Source organism: Stenella coeruleoalba, assembly GCF_951394435.1.
Source record: "Stenella coeruleoalba genome assembly, chromosome: 2".
Classification (NCBI taxonomy): Eukaryota; Metazoa; Chordata; class Mammalia; order Artiodactyla; family Delphinidae; genus Stenella; species Stenella coeruleoalba.
Window position 1 is genome coordinate 104,457,903 of NC_137147.1, and position 18,112 is coordinate 104,476,014.

General features: G+C 43.2%; 1 protein-coding gene across 2 annotated transcripts; it reads left to right on the top strand.

The window, feature by feature from the left end:
- Nucleotides 1-173: 173 nt before the first annotated feature.
- On the top strand, nt 174-16,452 carry MPHOSPH10 (M-phase phosphoprotein 10). Of its 2 annotated transcripts, none has more exons than XM_079911950.1 (11): nt 174-514; nt 2,368-3,046; nt 3,594-3,748; nt 4,275-4,446; nt 6,522-6,663; nt 7,518-7,585; nt 9,019-9,156; nt 11,638-11,748; nt 14,497-14,604; nt 15,616-15,846; nt 16,206-16,452. In XM_079911950.1, exons 1-11 carry the CDS (start codon nt 426-428, stop codon nt 16,353-16,355), a joined length of 2,043 nt encoding a protein of 680 aa, XP_079768076.1. In that variant the 5' UTR covers nt 174-425; the 3' UTR covers nt 16,356-16,452. The 2 variants fall into 2 exon arrangements, with proteins under 2 accessions (XP_079768076.1, XP_079768077.1); XM_079911951.1 differs by lacking the exon at nt 174-514 and adding an exon at nt 557-642.
- The last annotated feature ends 1,660 nt before the right edge of the window (nt 16,453-18,112 follow it).

The following is an 18,112-nucleotide window of genomic DNA, read 5'->3' on the forward strand; positions in this document are numbered from 1 at the left end:
GGGCAGACGAGGCTAGGGGACGTGACAAGTGGTGCTGCGTTCCCGTGGGTGTTGGGAGCGGGTCCTCTCTTTTACCTCACAACGTATTGAAGTCACCGAGTGCATCTAAAGCAGAAACTTAAAAGGAGGACGCGACACCTCCTGTGGGCCCCTCAGAAATATAAAACAAAAAGTTTGGAGAAAGTTCATCGAGCTGACCAATGGCGATTTTCGGTTTCCTGCCCCGCCCCCTTCGGCCGCCCCCCGCACCCATTGGTGAAAGTTCTCGGGCTGCCATTGGCTGTGGCTGGGGGTGGATCCGGAACCTGTTTGCCGCGGAACCTTCGGCTAGCGGCTGTAGTTGGGCGGGGCGCGTCTTTGTGGCGTGGTTTCCGGGCGGCTCTCCTCCTCTGCATGCGGCGCTGTGTTCGTAGCGGCAGTCAGCCATGGCCCCGCGGGTGTGGCGTCGGCGGACCCTGGAGCGGTGCCTGAGGGAGGTCGGTAAAGCCACCGACCGCCCGGAATGCTTCCTCACGTAAGTGCTCGGAGCCCGGGCTCTGGTGCAGCTCAGGACTCGCATGGACGCGGGCTGCGGACCCCCGGCAAGTTCCAGAGTAGGGGGAAGGCAAAGGGAAGGGGAGCTCCCTTTTCCTCAGATTTCAGGTAGTTTACGCTCCCCTAGCCTATCACACTTTGTTAGATGGTTAAGAGCTGTGGAGTGTGGATCTCCCAGTCGTGTACTGTTGAAATCAAACTAACTGGGTTATTACTGTTTCGAGGCCTCAGTTGCCGCACCGCCCCCCGCCCCCGCCAGACGCACCGGGTGGATTGCTCTTTTCTCCATGTGCTCCCAGAGCACCCAGTGCTTACTTACTCATCAGACTTAATTGAAAGTATTAACTTGTCGCTTATCTATCTGCCTCACGACTTGAGCTTCTCGAGAGTTAAGGCTGTCTTTCGTCTCCCTTCCCAGCACGAGCTCGTGGTATTTTGTTCAAAGACTGTGAAAAGATCTAGGAAATTGTGGCTCTCAGATTTATATTTGAAACCCGACCTTGAGGTTCACAGAAACTACAGCCATACACTCTAAGCATCGCAGATTTAGTATATCCAAAATGAACTGTTGGTTCTGTTTGCTCCCTGTCCTCTGCCCTCCCTGAGATCCTTTCCCCATGCTCACCACCTGCCTTCCCTATCACAGTGAGCAGCACCTCTGTCTTTCCAGTCCAGACACGAAACTAAGCTACTTCCTTGATGTCTCCCTTTTTCTCAATTCTACATCCAGTTATTAGCAAATCCTGTCAGTTAGTTCTCCGAACTATACTATTCTGAATTTGATTATTTCTCACCGTATTCACAGTTGTAATCCCAGCGCAGCTCTGCATCCTTTGCCCGGATGCCTGCATCAGCCTCCTGATTACGCTAATTTCATTCCTTTTCCTCGACAGGCTTCTTTCCAAAGCATAAATTTAAATCATTTTTCTGCTCCTCAAACTCAACTAGTGCGTTTCTCTTAGGAAATTTGTTCTTGCTGTTTCTTCTGCCTGGAGTACATGTTTTCACAGCTTTGTAAGACTGTCTCCTTATAAATAGGTATCATCTCAGATGTCACATCCTCAGAGAGGTATTCTCTGACCCCTCTTACCAAAGCAAGTGTTGACTATGGGCTGACTGAATGGAGTGGCCTGTAATCTAGCAGAGTTGAGAATTTAAGGTTAAGATTCACTCTCTATCTTTAGGCAAATAGATCTGTCACGGTTTCCCCGTCTGAAATCCAGAGAGCAGATTCACAGATACTTGGTTGACACCTTTTATATACTAATGTGGTTCTTTGGCAAGATAATACACTGTTGGGGGCCAGAATCTATACATACTTAAAATTGACATTTCATGTGCAGCAACCTGGATGGACCTAGAGAATATTATGCTTGGTGAAGTCAGTCAGACAGACAGAGGAAGACAAATACTGTGTGTTATCACTTACATGTGGGATCTAAAAAGTAATACAAATGAATTTATATAGCAGAACAGAAACAGACTTACAGATATAGAAAACAAAATGGTAGTTACCAGTTGTGCAGGGGAGCAAGTTAGGGGTGTGGGATTAAGAAATACCAACCACTATGCATAAAATAGATAAGCAACAAGAATATATTGTATAGCAATGGAATTGTCTTGGCCATTATCTTGAAATAACTTTTAATGGAGTATAATCAGTAAAAATACTGAATCACTGAAACTAATATAATATTGTAAATCAGCCATACTTCAGTTTTTTTAAAATTTGATTTTGCCCAAGAGTTGGGCTTTTTTTTTAAATTCTGAGTGCTGTGAAATTGTTACCTATAATTATAAATCTAATTTAACTCCTCCCTGTCCCCTTAATAGCATTCAAGATGAACTGGCATCAAAGTTTACTTCTTTAACAAAAGTACTTTATGACTTTAATAAAATACTAGAGAATGACAGGAAACGTGGAAGTCCTTTACAAAGACTGATGATAAATAATTTTGATGATGAGCAGATTTGGCAACAACTGGAATTGCAGAATGAACCAATTTTACAGTACTTCCAGAATGCAGTCAGTGAAGCCATTAAAGATGAAGACATCAGTCTTCTCTCAGAGAATGAGGTGCAGGAGTGTGAAGAGGATGCCTCAGAGATGGAGGCCGGTGGTGAGGAGGACCTAGAACAAGATTTGGAAGAGGAGGAAGAGAAAGTGTCAGACCTGAGTGGTGATGATCCTGAAGAGGATGAGAGAGCTATAAACACAAGCAAATTGGATCTGAGGAAAAGCCCAGATTTCAGTGATGAGAACTCTGATCTTGACTTTGATATCAGCAAATTGGAACAGCAGAGCAAGGTGCAAAACAAAGTGCCTAGGAAACCAACAGAAAAGTCCATAGTAGATGATAAATTCTTCAAACTCTCTGAAATGGAGAGCTTTTTAGAAAACATAGAAAAGGAAGAGGAACAAAAAGGTGATGAAGAGGAGGAGGATATTGATTTTTTTGAAGATGTCGATTCCGATGAAGACGGAGGACTGTTTGGAAGTCAGGATCTTAAGGTAAAGTTTTGGGAGAGGACAGAGCATTCTTTCTGCCTCCTCAAATTAGATGGGGTTCTGTTTCTCCAGAAGAGGTTTAAAATACTTCAAAACTCACCAGGGCTTAAGTGAAATATTTAGATCAGTTGGAAAAAAAAGACTGGAAAAATTAAACCAAAGCCATTGTTTCCTTATCACAGAACACTTGTTTTGTAGCTTCAGAATCACAGTCACACATGTTAGATTCAGAATTTTCCCTCAAACGCGGATTTTCATGAAACACTAGAAATAAGAGTGAAAGGAAGGCATTTGTATATTTTATTTAGGCAGGGATATTTTGGAAATAATTGTAGTTAGAAGATTTAGAGAAAAGAATATCGTGCTCTATCTAATCAGTCATAAATCAATCTATACTGCCATTCAGTTTGTTGTGGTCTAATAGTTCTTACGGTTTATGGTAGTGTTTTTAGTTGCCAATTTCCCCTGTATAGTATGCATACACATTTATGCATGATTTAATGTATTTTTCTATCCTTGATTTAAGGTCTTAAAAGTATTTATGTTTTAGTCAGGTAAAAGTTCCAGAAACCTGAAATACAAAGATTTCTTTGATCCAGTTGAAAGTGATGAAGACATAGCAAGTGTCCATGATGATGGTGATGAACTGGCTTCAAGTGAAGAGGAAGAAATTGCTGAAGAAGGAGAAGAAAGCTTTTCTGAGATGTGAGTATTTTGAATCCTTTACACTGTAAGCTGGAGGTACCCCATCCTATTTGTGTACTCCTGGTTGTCAGCTGTGATTGTCCTAAGAATTGGGATTCTCTAAGATCAGAGAGTAGATTCTCTAAGATCAGAGAACCTCAGGATAGCCAGAGGAAAGTCTCCAAATTTGAAGGGACGTCAGAGATGATCTAGTGCAGTTAAGTGTCACTGGCACTAGCACGCAAACCCTTCTTACCAGGAGCTCTGATTTGTTTTTTTGTGTCAGTAAAAATACCCTGTTGTTACTTTGGTGAGATAAGTTTGTATTATAGATTGATGAAAAATTTGTTTTCTATATATTGGACACTTTGTTCTGTTTCACCTAAATAATTCCTTCTGTTCCTTAGTAACTGAATGACTATAGAAGTTCTGAATATTTAATTGCATTAAGTCTACAAAAGAAGAACTTAAATTACGAAGTTTGTTTCTTTTTGTTTTTCTAACAGAAAGTGGTGTGTTTCCTTTCATAAGTGTTTTGGTATTACAGGGATGAAGATAATGACCTTGAAGAAAGTGGAGACAGTAAACAACACAAAGAAACCTTGAAAAGAGTGACCTTTGCTTTGCCAGATGATGAGGAAACTGAAGATACAAATGTCTTAAATGTACAGAAAGACTCTGATGAAGTCAAATCCTCTTTTGAAATAAGACAGGAAAAGGTAATAATTAGGAATTTTAAGGGATTTTTTCATATGCTTGACATGACTGGAAATCACAGACTACTAACTAATCTACCCTGTTTTGTTTTTTGTGTTTTTTTGGTGGAACACTTAACTGTCCTTAAAAAAAAAAAAAAAACTTGCAGCCGCTTTCTGTAGCACCCTGTATAGAGATAACCATGTGGGAAGCAACTAATTTGCAAAAATCAATGCTGCATTTCCCAAGCTGTGGCTTTCAATCTGGGGCCCGTCTGTAAAACTTGTTTCTTTTCTTTCTCCGTGCTGTCTTTATACCTGGGGCATGTTTTTCCTAACTAGCTGTCCTGTGAGCCTCTCCTGGTAACTGTTCCACCTGCTTTTAAGGATACTGCCTATCTCAGATGGCTTCTGCGAGTTGCCAGGTAGCCAGAATTTTAACTAATACCATCTCAAACACATCTTCCAAAGTCGATAAAAATTATTTCCTTGTGACAATTTCAGGCGAACAAAGTGTTATTTGAAAATAATAGGTACAGCCTGACTCCAAATATTTGGCTTTTATCATTTAACTATCTTAAAATTAGATCACACAGTTTGAAGTGAGACTAGGCAAATAACCAAAGATACCAAGGATATCAAAAGAATCATTTTAAAAAGAGAATCTAGGGGGACTTCCGTGGTGGTCCAGCAGTTAAGATTCCACAGTTCCACTGCAGGGGTTGCGGGTTTGATCCCTGCTTGGGGAACTAAGATCCCACATGCTGCATGGTGCAGCCAAGAAAAAAAGAGAATCTGAGTTAAACACGTGATGGGCAGATTGTTCCCAGAAGAAAAAAAAAAATGGAAAGAAGATATGAACTTTGTTCTTGGGTTAGTGTCCTTCCCTCTCCACACCCCTGCAAAAAAAAAAAAAAAAGAGAAGCAGGTTTAGTTTTACTGGGGAATTATATCAAACCTTCAAGAAGTAGATAATTTAGTGCTGTTTGATCAGTTCCTATGTATAAAGAGTAAAGCTTCCAAACTTTTCTTGTGAAGCTATTGTAACATGAATACCCAAACCTGATAAAGGTAACATTAAAACATACACAGTCTCACTTATGAATATTCATGCAAAAATCCAAAATAGCTCAATGAAAGAGCAATGCTGCCACAACCAAGTGGGCCTCATCCTCTTGATTCAGGATTAGGGAATCTATTAATTTAATACTTGTTATAATAGGTTAAGGAGAAAAACCATATGGTCACCTCCGTATATGTCAAAAATGACATTTAATAAAATTCAATATCCATTCCTAATTTTTTTTTTTAACTTCTAGTGAAATACAAACACATCTAGCCAAAAGATGCCATCATGCTTAATGGTAGAATTCTAGAAACATCCCTTTAAAATCAAGAATAAGACTATTCCCACTACCACTATTACTATTTCCACTGTTACTTAAGATTCTTGTAGGAGTGTTATTTAGCCAGGACAGCTACAAAAGAAAATGATAAGAGGTGAGAAAAACTGAAGTGAAAGCATTAATATTTGCAGAGAATACTAGAAAAACCAAGCAGATGAATTGAAAAGCTATTAGGAACAATAATTCAGTAAGGTAGCTGAAAAGGCTGGCATTTTATACACTGTGAAGTCATTATAGATGGCCGCCTTTTCAGAAGTAAGACATAATTTGGATTGTGGGTGTGGAGTCAGGAGGGTCAGGCTCCATCAAATATTGATGTTCTAATAAAAAAGTACTTAGTCTTGGAATGCTCTAATAATTAAAATTGATAGTGGCTTGTGAATACATAGGTCGTTTGACTAGAACAGAGCCCAGAAATATACCCAAATGCTGCTGGGAGAAGTAAGTAAATTATAAACATGGCATTCCAAATCAGTGGGGGAAAGAGGTCATCCACCTCTCCTCATCCCACCGCAGGGGACGGGAATAGGAGGTCACTACTGGCATCATTAAAAGATGGCAAGGACAAAACAGAATTGTGTTCAGGAACAGTACATTTCTTGCTCTCCCACTATTAAAAATATTAGTTGCTTTTACTCAACTGTAAGTCTAGTTTTCTTCCCTAAACACGTAGTAACTCTTTTTGTCTCTTAGATGAATGAAAAAATTGCATCTTTGGAAAAACAGTTGTTGGAAAAGAAACCTTGGCAACTTCAAGGGGAAGTGACAGCACAGAAGCGGCCTGAGAACAGCCTCCTAGAAGAGACCCTGCACTTTGACCACGCCATCCGTATGGGTGCGTGTGGCCACCGGGCTCCTGCAACTGTTCGTGTCTGTGCCTTTTCTATGGTTCTCATAGATTTGGAGTAATATTTCTTTTCCCCAAACTTTTTATTTTAAAAACTTGTAAACATATAGAAAAGTTGAAAAAACAGTACAGTGGACATATGTATGCCATTCAGCTGGATTCAACAGTTGTTAAGTTTTGGCTATATTTGGCTTTCTCCCCCCATTTATGTGAGTGACTGTGTGTGTGCACTTTTTTTCCCGAGTCATTTGAAAGTAAGTAGCCAATATCATGACACTTTAGTCCTGAGTACTTTTATTTTTTTCTAAGAACTAAGACATTCCCCTGTACAGCCACAATACCATTAATCCACCCAAGAATTACTAATATCCTAGCGATGCCTAATGTATAGTCCATAATCAGTCCTGCTAGTGATCTGCTTGCAGTACCTGCTGTCATTGTCCAGTGATTAAATTGTGATTCCAGCCAGAACCCTGATTACCTCATTGAATTCTTTCTTGTACCCGTTAAGTCATGATGAATTTCTATTTAGTGCTAGAGAATGGAAAAGAGGGGGCAAGTCCCCAGGTGCATGGGTTAAAAGTGTTAGCATTTGCTACCGTATGTATTTTGTAGTTTTGTGGTTCTCAAATTGCAGGGAGCATCAGAAAGGCTAGTTAAAACATACAGAGGTATCCCTTTTTCTTCCTCACTTTCTGATTTAGGAGGTGTGGGGTGGGCCCAAGAATTCGCATTTCTAACACGTTCCCAGATGGGGGTGATGCTGCGGTTCAAGGACCACCCTTTTCGAACCACTGCTTAGTTTCTGTATACCTAATGAGCACATGTCCTGTTTCCTTTAGCACCTGTGATCACAGAGGAAACCACTGTTCAACTAGAAGATATCATTAAGCAGAGGATAAAAGATCAGGTCAGTAACAATGAAATTTAACTTAATTCAAAATTCACTGAAATGTTTAGAAATATGTAAGAATATTTTGGGAGTAGGAATAACACTTTATTTTCATAGAATATTTGTTCTATCAGTTCTTCATTTAAAAGCCCTAAGTCTACACCAGAAGTGTCCTTGCCCTTTGTTGTGTGAGGCACTGCCGTCACACAACAAAGACGGGTGTCGTGCCTGAGGAGAATGGGGTGACCAAAGAGTTTTTGTTTAAAACTTGATCTTATTTTGTAAACTTAGAGTAAAACTTGGGTACGTGACACGTGCACCAAGAGATGGCTTTTTTTTTTTTTTTTACTATTTATTTATTTATTTGGCTGCATTGGGTCTTAGTTGTGGCATGCAGGATCTAGTTCCCTAAACAGGGATCGAACCCGGGCCCCCTGCACTGGGAGCGAGGGGTCTTAACCACTGGACCACAACGGAAGTCCCGAGATGGCTTTATAACATGTGTTTGTTTGTTTAAAATAGGAAGGGTTTGAAAGATGGGTACTATATGCAGAAAATCTTTAAAGTTGAAATGAAGCAAACTCTTGTCTTAACTGTTGAGCAAACCACGATAAGGAATTGTGGAGTTCAAGTTGGTAACCAGGAGAGAGACGTGTTTAAAACAAAAAAGGGTACTTGAGTGATGCCCTTTCTGCATAATACTTCCTGTGACTTGAGTAGTCATTTCAAATGGTGAAAATGATTTCCTTTTTGCTGCAGTTTGCTTTTGCTTACTCTGGAAAGATAATATTCCAGCGGAGGATTCTTTTTTTAAAAAAAAAATTTATTTATTTATTTTTGGCTGCGTTGGGTCTTTGTTGCAGCGCACGGGCTTCTCACTGTGGTGGCTTCTCTTGTTGTGGAGCACAGGCTCTAGGCGTGTGGGCTTCAGTACTTGTGGCGCACGGACTTAGTTGCTCTGTGGCATGTGGGTTCTTCCCAGACCAGGGATCGAACCCATGTCCCCTGTATTGGCAGGCGGATTCTTTTTTTTAAAATTTATTTTATTTTATTATTTATTTATTTATTTTTGGATGTGTTGGGTCTTCGTTGCTGCACGCAGGTTTTCTCTAGTTGCGGCCAGCTGGGGCTACTCTTCATTGCGGTGGCTTCTCTTGTTGTGGAGCACAGGCTCTAAGCCCACGGGCTTCAGTAGTTTGGGCGCATGGGCTCAGTAGTTGTGGCTTGCGGGCTCTAGAGTGTGGGCTCAGTAGTTGTGGCACACGGGCTTAGTTGATCCGCAGCATGTGGGATCTTCCCTGACCAGGGGTCGAACCTGTGTCCTGGCAGGCGAATTCTTAACCACTGCACCACCAGGGAAGTCCCTCCAGAGGAAGATTCTTAAGGGAGCCTAGAAAGAAGTTACTGATTTTATCTGTTAGTTTGTGTTCTGTGTGTCTTTCATATTTTAGGCTTGGGATGATGTCGTACGTAAAGAAAAACCTAAAGAGGATGCATATGAGTATAAAAAGCGTTTAACACTGGACCATGAGAAGAGTAAGTTGAGCCTTGCTGAAATTTATGAACAGGAGTACATCAAACTCAACCAGGTAAGGACACTGCTAAGGCGAAGCCGTTGTCATTCAGGGAGGAGAGGTGGAGAGCCACCTCTGCAGGTTCTACCTGCTCGTCGAAATGTGTGAAATACCGAAGTCTTGAACTTTGGGGTCACCTTGTTTAGTGTGATACAGAGCATGCTAGGAATAGAGGGGCTGCAGTGTTCCCACTGAGTGTCAGGGGCAGAGGGGATTTGTTTTGCAGTTACTCATTGGTCACCTGATACTTTCACAGCTAATTATTAACTTTTCAGCAATTATGCTACAATTTAGAAACCATTTCTCATTTGTACTTTAGAAGTTGTTAAATTTTATAAGATTATTTGTGAATTCCTTCATGTATTTAGGTCTGGTGAGTTTTTGGTTGTTGTTTCTTTTTACTTAGAGTGTTAAAAAAATACTTTTAGTTAAATAGGACAAAGTCATATTTCCAAAAATGTTGTATTCCCAATATGACAAATTGAATTATTCCTTCACATTTGATTTGCTGGGAATGTGGTCAGTATGTGCCTGGGGATGAAGTGGCATTTTTATCCTGCAAGAGCATTTAAGATTCCATCCAGATTGTGTTAATTAATGCCACTTAGGCAGCAACAGCAGATAGGGCCCTAATGCCACTGTGAAGCTGAAGAACTGGAAGGATTTGAATTAAAATTTTTCCCGGCTGCCTTGCCACCCAAGGTGGTAGTTGAAGGGAGATGTGTACAACCTCAGTCAATGCTTAGTGAAAATCCAGCTACTATGAGGAGATTCAGTAAATACAGAAAGTATTTGGTAACCATGAGAGGTAAAAATGAAATTATGTAGCTCGTATCAGGTCTTTAAATGTTAATTTTATTTCTGTCTTGGACATCAGCAGCCAGTTCACAAGTTTTTGAGTGTGGACTCAATTTAGGCTAATCCTAGCCTCATTCATTCCATTAAGAGTTAGTCTGGCAAGGAAGGATGATCTGAATTTCCTGAAGTTTAGCAGCTACCCTGGAGGTAATAAGCAGAGTGCTGATAAACAGCATGTGAATGAACCTTAACCCTTAGATCTGTGTGTGTCAGGAAGATGCTGGATGTCAGATGCATTGTTTCACAGATACAACCTGGGATGAGGGCAAAGGACGTGGTTAGGATTTTAAAACAGGTGTTAAGTTTAAGGAGTAAAAAGCAGTAGTATGTGCTTGGGCATGGCTGGAAGGAGGCACTGACAGACACTGGACACACAGACCTGGGTGTGCTGTGGCATTAGGGCAACCGGGGTAAAGAGCCAGTTGCTTCCCAGTGATGAGTGGTAGTGGTGATAGTGGTTTTTCATGGGTTCATCAATAAGTAACCAAACAAAAACTTTTGGCTTCTTAGAATAGCATTTGGGGCATGGGGAAAGAGAAGTGTGAAATTTACCTTTTCTTAGTGGAATGAAAACTGCTGTCAATTTTTTCCAATGTGATTTAATCAGAAAAATCTTTAACAAATTACATATACGTTTGTCCCTGCAATCCAAATGAATATTTGGATAATTTTACAAAATCTTCATTAACTCCTTAGTTTTGTTTTTTGCTTTGTTTCTTGTTTTTAATTGAGTTGAGATTCACGTAACAAATTAACCATTTTAAAGAGAGCAGTTCAGGGGCATTCATGGTGTCGTGCAACCACCTACCTGTATCTAATTCAAAAACATTTTCGTCACCCCCCCCCCGACAGCCACCAATCTGCATTCATTCCCTGTGGATTTACTTACTCTAGATATTTCATGTAAATGGAGTCATACAACCTGTGACCTTTTGTGTCTGATGCCTTTTATTTAGCTTAATGTTTCAGGATTGTGACGTGTCTGTAATTTGTCCCCTTTTTTATAGCTGAATAGTATTCTGTTGTGTGTGTACCACGATTTACTGATCCAGTCACCGGTTGATGAGCCTTTGGGCTGTTTCTGCCTTTCGTGAATAATGCAGCTATGCACATGTGTGTCCATGTACTTGTTTGAGTACCTGCTTTAATTCCCCTGGGCATGTACCTAAAAGTGGAATTGCTGCTCCTATGGTGATTCTCTGTGTAACTTTTGGAGGCACTGCCAGACTCGTTTCCACCGTGCCTGCACCATCTTACGTTCCCACCACACTGCCTAAGGGTTCCGGTCCTTCCACAACCTGGCCAATACTTTTTATTTTCTGTTTTGTTTCTTTTTAAATAGCCATCCTAGTGGGAGTAGTTTAGTTACTGACAGAAGTAAACATCAAGGGAACTAAACTGTACGTTCTAAATGTTAGTGATACAGTTGCGACAGCTTCTCAAGTGCACGTCATGTTTCTTCTTGGGTGGGTGCTCGTGCCGCCCTGGTATTGGTGACTTCGATCTTGCCTTGGAATGTTTCTTTGGAGCTGAAGCCTGGCGACGAGAAACTGGTGATACCCTTATCGGCCTTGAGTGTTTTGTCCTATGATGCCTGTGACGCTGCTTAGTCTGATAACATTGAACTTCTTTCCTAAGCAAAAATCAGCAGAGGAAGAAAATCCAGAGCACGTAGAAATTCAGAAGATGATGGATTCCCTCTTCTTAAAATTGGATGCCCTCTCCAACTTCCATTTCATCCCTAAGCCGGTAAGTGTGTTTACATCTCAGTGAACAGACAGAGCAGATGTGATTGTAATTCCTCTTTGAGCTTTTGTGAGACTCGTGCTTTATTTGGTTTCAGGATACAAACCTGCGGGAATTCCCCATAAATTACAGGCAGGGCCTCCCATGAGGAAGGCTCGTGTCTGGTCCCATGACAGTTCTGGCTCTACCCTGCTGGTCCCTGCCAGACCTTTGACCTTAGCCACAGGGTCTCCTCAGTTCCCACCGTTCTTCCTTGTCTGGTCTCTGGTTGCTTGTGTGATGGTCTTGGGAGCGTGTGTGGTGTCTATACCTGGCGGTTATTGAGCACCTGCCACCTGTCAGATTAGGTCCGTCATGTCCACTAACTCTTAACCCACAGAACCTGAGGCAGATACTACTCCTTCCACTTTGCAGATGAGGGCAGCAAGGCTTCGGGGCGGGAGGTGAGCCCTAACTCCTGGGCCCTTGCTCTCCGCACTGCGTGCTGTTCCCCCTCTGCCTCTGCGACTCCCGCCCGGACAGCTCAGTGCCCATCTGCTCCGCAGCTCCCTCCTGCTCACCAACTTCTGTGAGCCTGCAGAACATGCTGCACCAGCCTCCTGGTACTTGCTCGCCTGGTGCCCCCGGGGGTCACTTGTGTTGTCTGGAAGTGGGATGTCGAGCATCAAGGGCTAGTCCAGAGTCAGACCTGAGTCTGTCTGCCCCTCAGTGGCTTCGTGATGTAGGCAAATTGCCTAACGTTCTGTCTGTACAGAGGAGGTGGTGACCTCCGAGGTCCTTTCCGATCCTTTGATGGTCAGGTAACTTTTCCTATGTGAGTATTTGGTCATCACCTGCTTCTTTGTTTTTGTTTAATCTCGGTGTCCTTTACATGATGGTACGTTTTTGGTGGTGGGGCCCATCTTGAGAGTCTCAGAGTGCTTGGTCTGACCGTGTATAGTGAGCAGGTGAAGAGAGGAGAGGGATGTCTCCACCTTCTTGGCCAGCAGGTCCTGCTGTGGAAAGGTCTTACTCATGTGGAGAATGCGATCCCTTCCCTGCTTACAAGGCCCCGCGGGACATGACTCCTTCCCATCCCTCTGGTCCCCGTGGTTCGCTCCCCAGCCACCCTGGTCTCCTTCCTTCCCTCCGGGCTCTTCCATCTGTAGGGTCTCAGGTTTGACACCTCCTCTTCCCGCGTCTGTCTCTGCCCTTCTCCCTCATAGCCCCATGGCACAGGTGCACTCATTGGTGGATGGTTCATTGCTCACTACTCATCTTCAAGCCCCACAGTTGTGTGGGGTTTTTTTGTTTTTTTTTTTCTGGTACGCGGGCCTCTCACTGCTGTGGCCTCTCCCATTGTGGAGCACAGGCTCCGGATGCGCAGGCTCAGCGGCCATGGCTCACGGGCCCAGCCACTCCGCGGCACGTGGGATCCTCCCGGAACGGGGCACGAACGCATGTCCCCTGCATCGGCAGGTGGACTCTCAACCACTGCACCACCAGGGAAGCCCACAGTTGTGTTTTTTTTTTTTTTGCGGCTGTGTTTTCACACCAGCCTGGAGCCGGCTATGGGGAAGTCCTCAGACATCCCTTGGAATCTTGGGCCACAGTATAAAAGCCTTTCTTATTTTTTTCCTTGTCAGAAATGTCATTTCTGGTCTAGCTTCCTCTTGATATTGCTTTTTTCATATTCAGGTTGGTATTTCACAAGTCATCTCCATGACTGTTAACCAGTCATCAGTTTCTGTTATTTTTTGGGTTGTCTCCATTTTCTGTATATTTCTCTTTAAATTGTAGAATGGAATACAGTGCTCCCAATAAATAAATGAACAGCGGTCCAGGGGAAGAGATGATTTCTTTCACACTCTGACATTCTTCTCTTATTTAGAGTCCAGGACCCTGTTGTCTTCAGGGCTTGTTTTTGTTCCTTATGAAGGATCCTGGGGTGCATATCTGCCTAGTTAACTGGAACGTGGGCAGGACTATGATAGGAAATGAGCTGGTGAGGTGGACAGCACTGTGCTTTGGGACAGAGCCCTGTCTCCTGGGGCTCAGTCTCGTGTTCGCTCAGGACACCTACTCTTTCCCACTTCATCCTTTACTCCACTGCGGACCCTGTTGTCCCTGCGTCAAGATGGGCAGGACTAGTGTACAGAGCAGTAGTGTAAGTCTTCCATGACCATTGCCCTTTTACTACCGTGAGTGGGGTGCAACCATTGTAACTTCTGAATCCCTTGGGCAGTTCTTTCAAGAATAAAAAAAAAAACTAAAGGACAAACAAATGGCCCTTCAGTTAGTGTTGCATTCTTTCCTCCTGTTTTTATAATTTGTAGGTTGTGTTTATTTCAGTACTGTCTTCATTTTCCAAAACAACTTAGTATCATTTCATATTTCTCTTTATAACATCTGTTTTTAGTTGCTGGAACATGTTCTTCCAATAAGCACCTTTCCTTGCAGCGTTTTCCCTGTATTTCTTATAGTGAGCTTTTTTCCTATACCCAAAGGCAAGATAACACTTACAGACACCAATAGATTCTGTTAAACGGTGGATAGGATTGTTTGAGAATATACACCTACATGGCAGGTGGAAATGATTTACTAACAGATGAAAGAACGTGTGTTTGAATATGGCAGACAGGTCCTGAAAAAGTATAGAAATAATCTCCATGAAGTATTGTATGTATTATGTATTTCAGTAGGTTCACAATTTAAATATTTTATGTGAGGACCACTTCTGACTTCCTGTTAAGTGTGTTGTCTCTTTTCTAGCCTGTCCCAGAGATTAAAGTTGTGTCGAATCTGCCAGCCGTCACCATGGAGGAGGTCGCCCCAGTGAGTGTCAGCGATGCAGCCCTCCTGGCCCCAGAGGAAGTCAAGGTGAGAAGCCAGTGTTGAAGCTTCAAATCTCTGTCTATAAGTTGGTCGTTTCTAGTCAGATCTCCATTTAAGCTCGTTTTCCTTGAGCTTGTAGTCTTTATTCTAACATAGCTCAGCAGTTTCCAAGTGTAATCACATTAATAATATAGAATCTTTAAATACAAGTCTTCTGTAACCAGGTATTATTGTGAGATACAGATTGAGAAATATTGTAAAAGCTAATTGTAAATATCCAACATCAGTATATTGTTATAATTCAGTTTGAATATTAGAAGTTTGAGGTTGTTAGCTTAGGTGTTAGGTTTAAAACAAACTGCATATATTTAGCAATCCTTTGATATTAATCAGCATTTCCCCCTTTGTGTTGTATCCATGTAATGCTTATCAGTAATAGCATTTGGATCTTGGGAGGAGTTGGACATACCACATGCAGGCTGTCCCTGCCTTGTGAGCGTGGGAGCTCTCGCCTTGCACAGTAATGGTGGCTTCTGCCGAGGCCTCGGCCTCCTGGCACCTGGCAGCACGGCCCTCCTTTTTTGTGCTCATTTGCTTTGCTCCACCCACACTCACCCCTTCAGAGCCTCTGCCACCTCTGCTAGGCTGGGCTGGCAGCAGAAGAGAAAAGGGAGGAAATGGACCCTCACCAACTAGGTTTCCTGCCGTCAGCCCCCCATGGCTGCCAGCAGCTCAGAGCTGGGCTGCTGCGGGCAGGTGACTGCAGCCCCGGCTGGGGTCTCCATGCTTCTCCAGGAGGGACAGCCTGACACCCCTGCTCTCCAGGCTGCCTTTGTGAAGGAGTGTTGGGACTGAACTGTCGCCGTCAGAGAACGCATCCTGGGTCTTAGAGAGCTGAGTGACCAGAGCCCTTCAGAGTGTAGGCAGGGATGCTCTGCTTCTCGCTTGGCCATCGGTGTACAGCCCATCAGCCACATTCCATAGAGTTGCTTCTCTTCTAATTTCCTGAGTTGTTAGTTTAGATGAATGAGTGTGTTTGTGGTTGTTTTTCAATAGGAGAAAAATAAAGCTGGAGATACAAAAACAGCTGCTGAGAAAACAGCTACAGACAAGAAACGAGAAAGGAGGAAAAAGAAATATCAAAAGCATTTGAAAATAAAGGAGAAAGAAAAGCGGAGAAGACTTCTTGAAAAGAGCAACCCAGACCGAGCAGGGAAATACACCAAAGCAGTAGCTTCCGAGAAGTTAAAGCAGCTAACCAAGACAGGCAGAGCTTCACTGTTAAAGGTGAGGATGGGGCAGGAAAGCTGCTGGAGGGGGCAGGGGAGCGGATGGCAAGCTTTAGGTGATCCGGGTGGCGGAGCAGCCGAGCCAGCCACCGCTGCCCACCTGCGGAGGGAAGGGGACGGGAGAGGCCGTGGGGACTGGCCGGCTTTCTAATGCAGGGTCCTCACGGTCACCCGACATTGTGAGACCATTGTTGCAGCGTAAAATGTATATAATATCTCTGCACTAACTGATGTAAGTTTTCATGTTCTTGTCTAGTTCTTTTTCATATTTATACTTTGATGCCCTGTTCTAATCATTTGGTTTTTTTCATCTTTAAGCACATCTTACAACGTGAACTTGTATTTTTTTAATTGCAGGATGAAGGTAAAGACAAAGCCTTAAAATCATCACAAGCATTCTTTTCTAAATTACAAGATCAAGTAAAAATGCAAATAAATGATGCAAAGAGAACAGAGAAGAAAAAGAAGAAAAAACAGTATATTTCTGTTCATAAATTAAAGCTGTAATAGATTTTGCATATAATGTAAATAGTAACATGTAAGCTTATATTCTGTCATTCTTTTTTGTAATAAAATTTTTGAGAACTTTTCTTTGCATGGATGGAGATGTTTGAGAAGAGCAAACCTTCATCTGGGTATGTGGCGGGACCTCTCTTCCCAGACCCTCCCCACGGTGTGCCCACCCCAGGCCCAGCTGGTGAGAGGGCGGGCCTGCATGCTGGAAACCCCATCACAGCCAGCTGTCCACAGCAGAGGTCCTCACGTGTCTTCAAGAGGCCTTGATTTTCTTCTCCCACTGCCCTGTCATCCTTTCACAGAACAGTGGGATTTCCATGCGTGTGCCTTACATTCTTCCCCTTAGGAAGTGATCTCATGTCATGTGAGCAGAGGCTCGTGGAGGCCGGGGAGTCTTGTCCCCGTCAGATGCAGGAGGATGGGGGTGATTCGGCCGTGAGAGGAGGTGAGCTTGCTGGGAGGACAGACTGGCGGTCCTTGGAGCCTTCCACGACCACCGGGTGCTCCCTGTCTCAACCTCCCACCCAGGGAAGACCACCTTTTGTCTGACAGGTCTCACATTATGCTTTTTTAAAAAATTTATTTTATTATTTTATTTTATTTATTTATTGTTTCTGGCGGCGTTGGGTCTTTGTTGCTGTGCACAGGCTTTTTCTCTGGTTGTGGCGAGCGGGGGCTACTCTTTGTTGCGGTGCACAGGCTTCTCATTGTGGCTTCTCTTGTTGTGGAGCACGGGCTCTAGGCGCGCAGGCTTCAGTAGTTGTGGCACGTGGGCTCAGTAGTTGTGGCTCATGGGCTCTAGAGTGCAGGCTCAGTAGTTGTGGCGCAAGGGCTTAGTTGCTCCACGGCATGTGGGATCTTCCCGGACCAGGGATCGAACCCGTGTCCCCTGCACTGGCAGGCGGGTTCTCAACCACTGCACCACCAGGGAAGCCCTCACATTATGCTCTTGGTAGAAATGTCTTAAGCCTTATGTGGGTAGAGGATGAGAACAAAGCTGAAGCTGAAGCAATAGCGAAGGGACAGTCACAGTCGTCAGGAGCCTGGAGGTTTGTGATCTGCGGTCCTGCTGACAAAGAAGCTGGCCCCTCAGGGTGCCCCAGTCAGTACTGAAGTGTCATTTGTTTCAGGTCTTATTCAGGACACAGCTCTCTCCTCTACTGTGCCTTTGTCTTCTAAACAAAACAGTTGGAGTAACCACCTGGTCTCCCTCTAGCCTTAGTGAAAGTGTCAGGATTTTTAGTGGTGATTGGAGTGACCCTAGGAGTTGCTATTTTCTTCCTAAAAACAGTTTGGGGACTTCCCTGGTGGTCCAGTGGCTAAGACTCCGCGCTCCCTACAGGGGACCCGGGTTTGATCCCAGTCAGGGAACTAGATCCCACATGCTGCAGCCGAAGATCCCGCGTGCCACAACTAAGACTGATGCAGCCATATAAATAAATAAATATTTAAACAAAACAAAACAAAAAACAGTTTTCCAGTTGCCACTCATGGCTAGCTTAGTTCTCTTTCCCTTGATTATTATTTTTTTAACTTCTTGGAATATAGTTCATTTACAGTGTTGTGTTGGTTTCAGATGTACAGCAAAGTGATTCAGTTACGTATATGTGTGTATATATATATATTCTTTTTTACACTCTCTTCCATTATAGGTTATTACAAAATACTGAGTATAGTTCCCTGTGCTATAGAGTAGGTCCTTGTTAGTTATCTGTTTTATATATAGTAGTGTGTATATTTTAATCCCA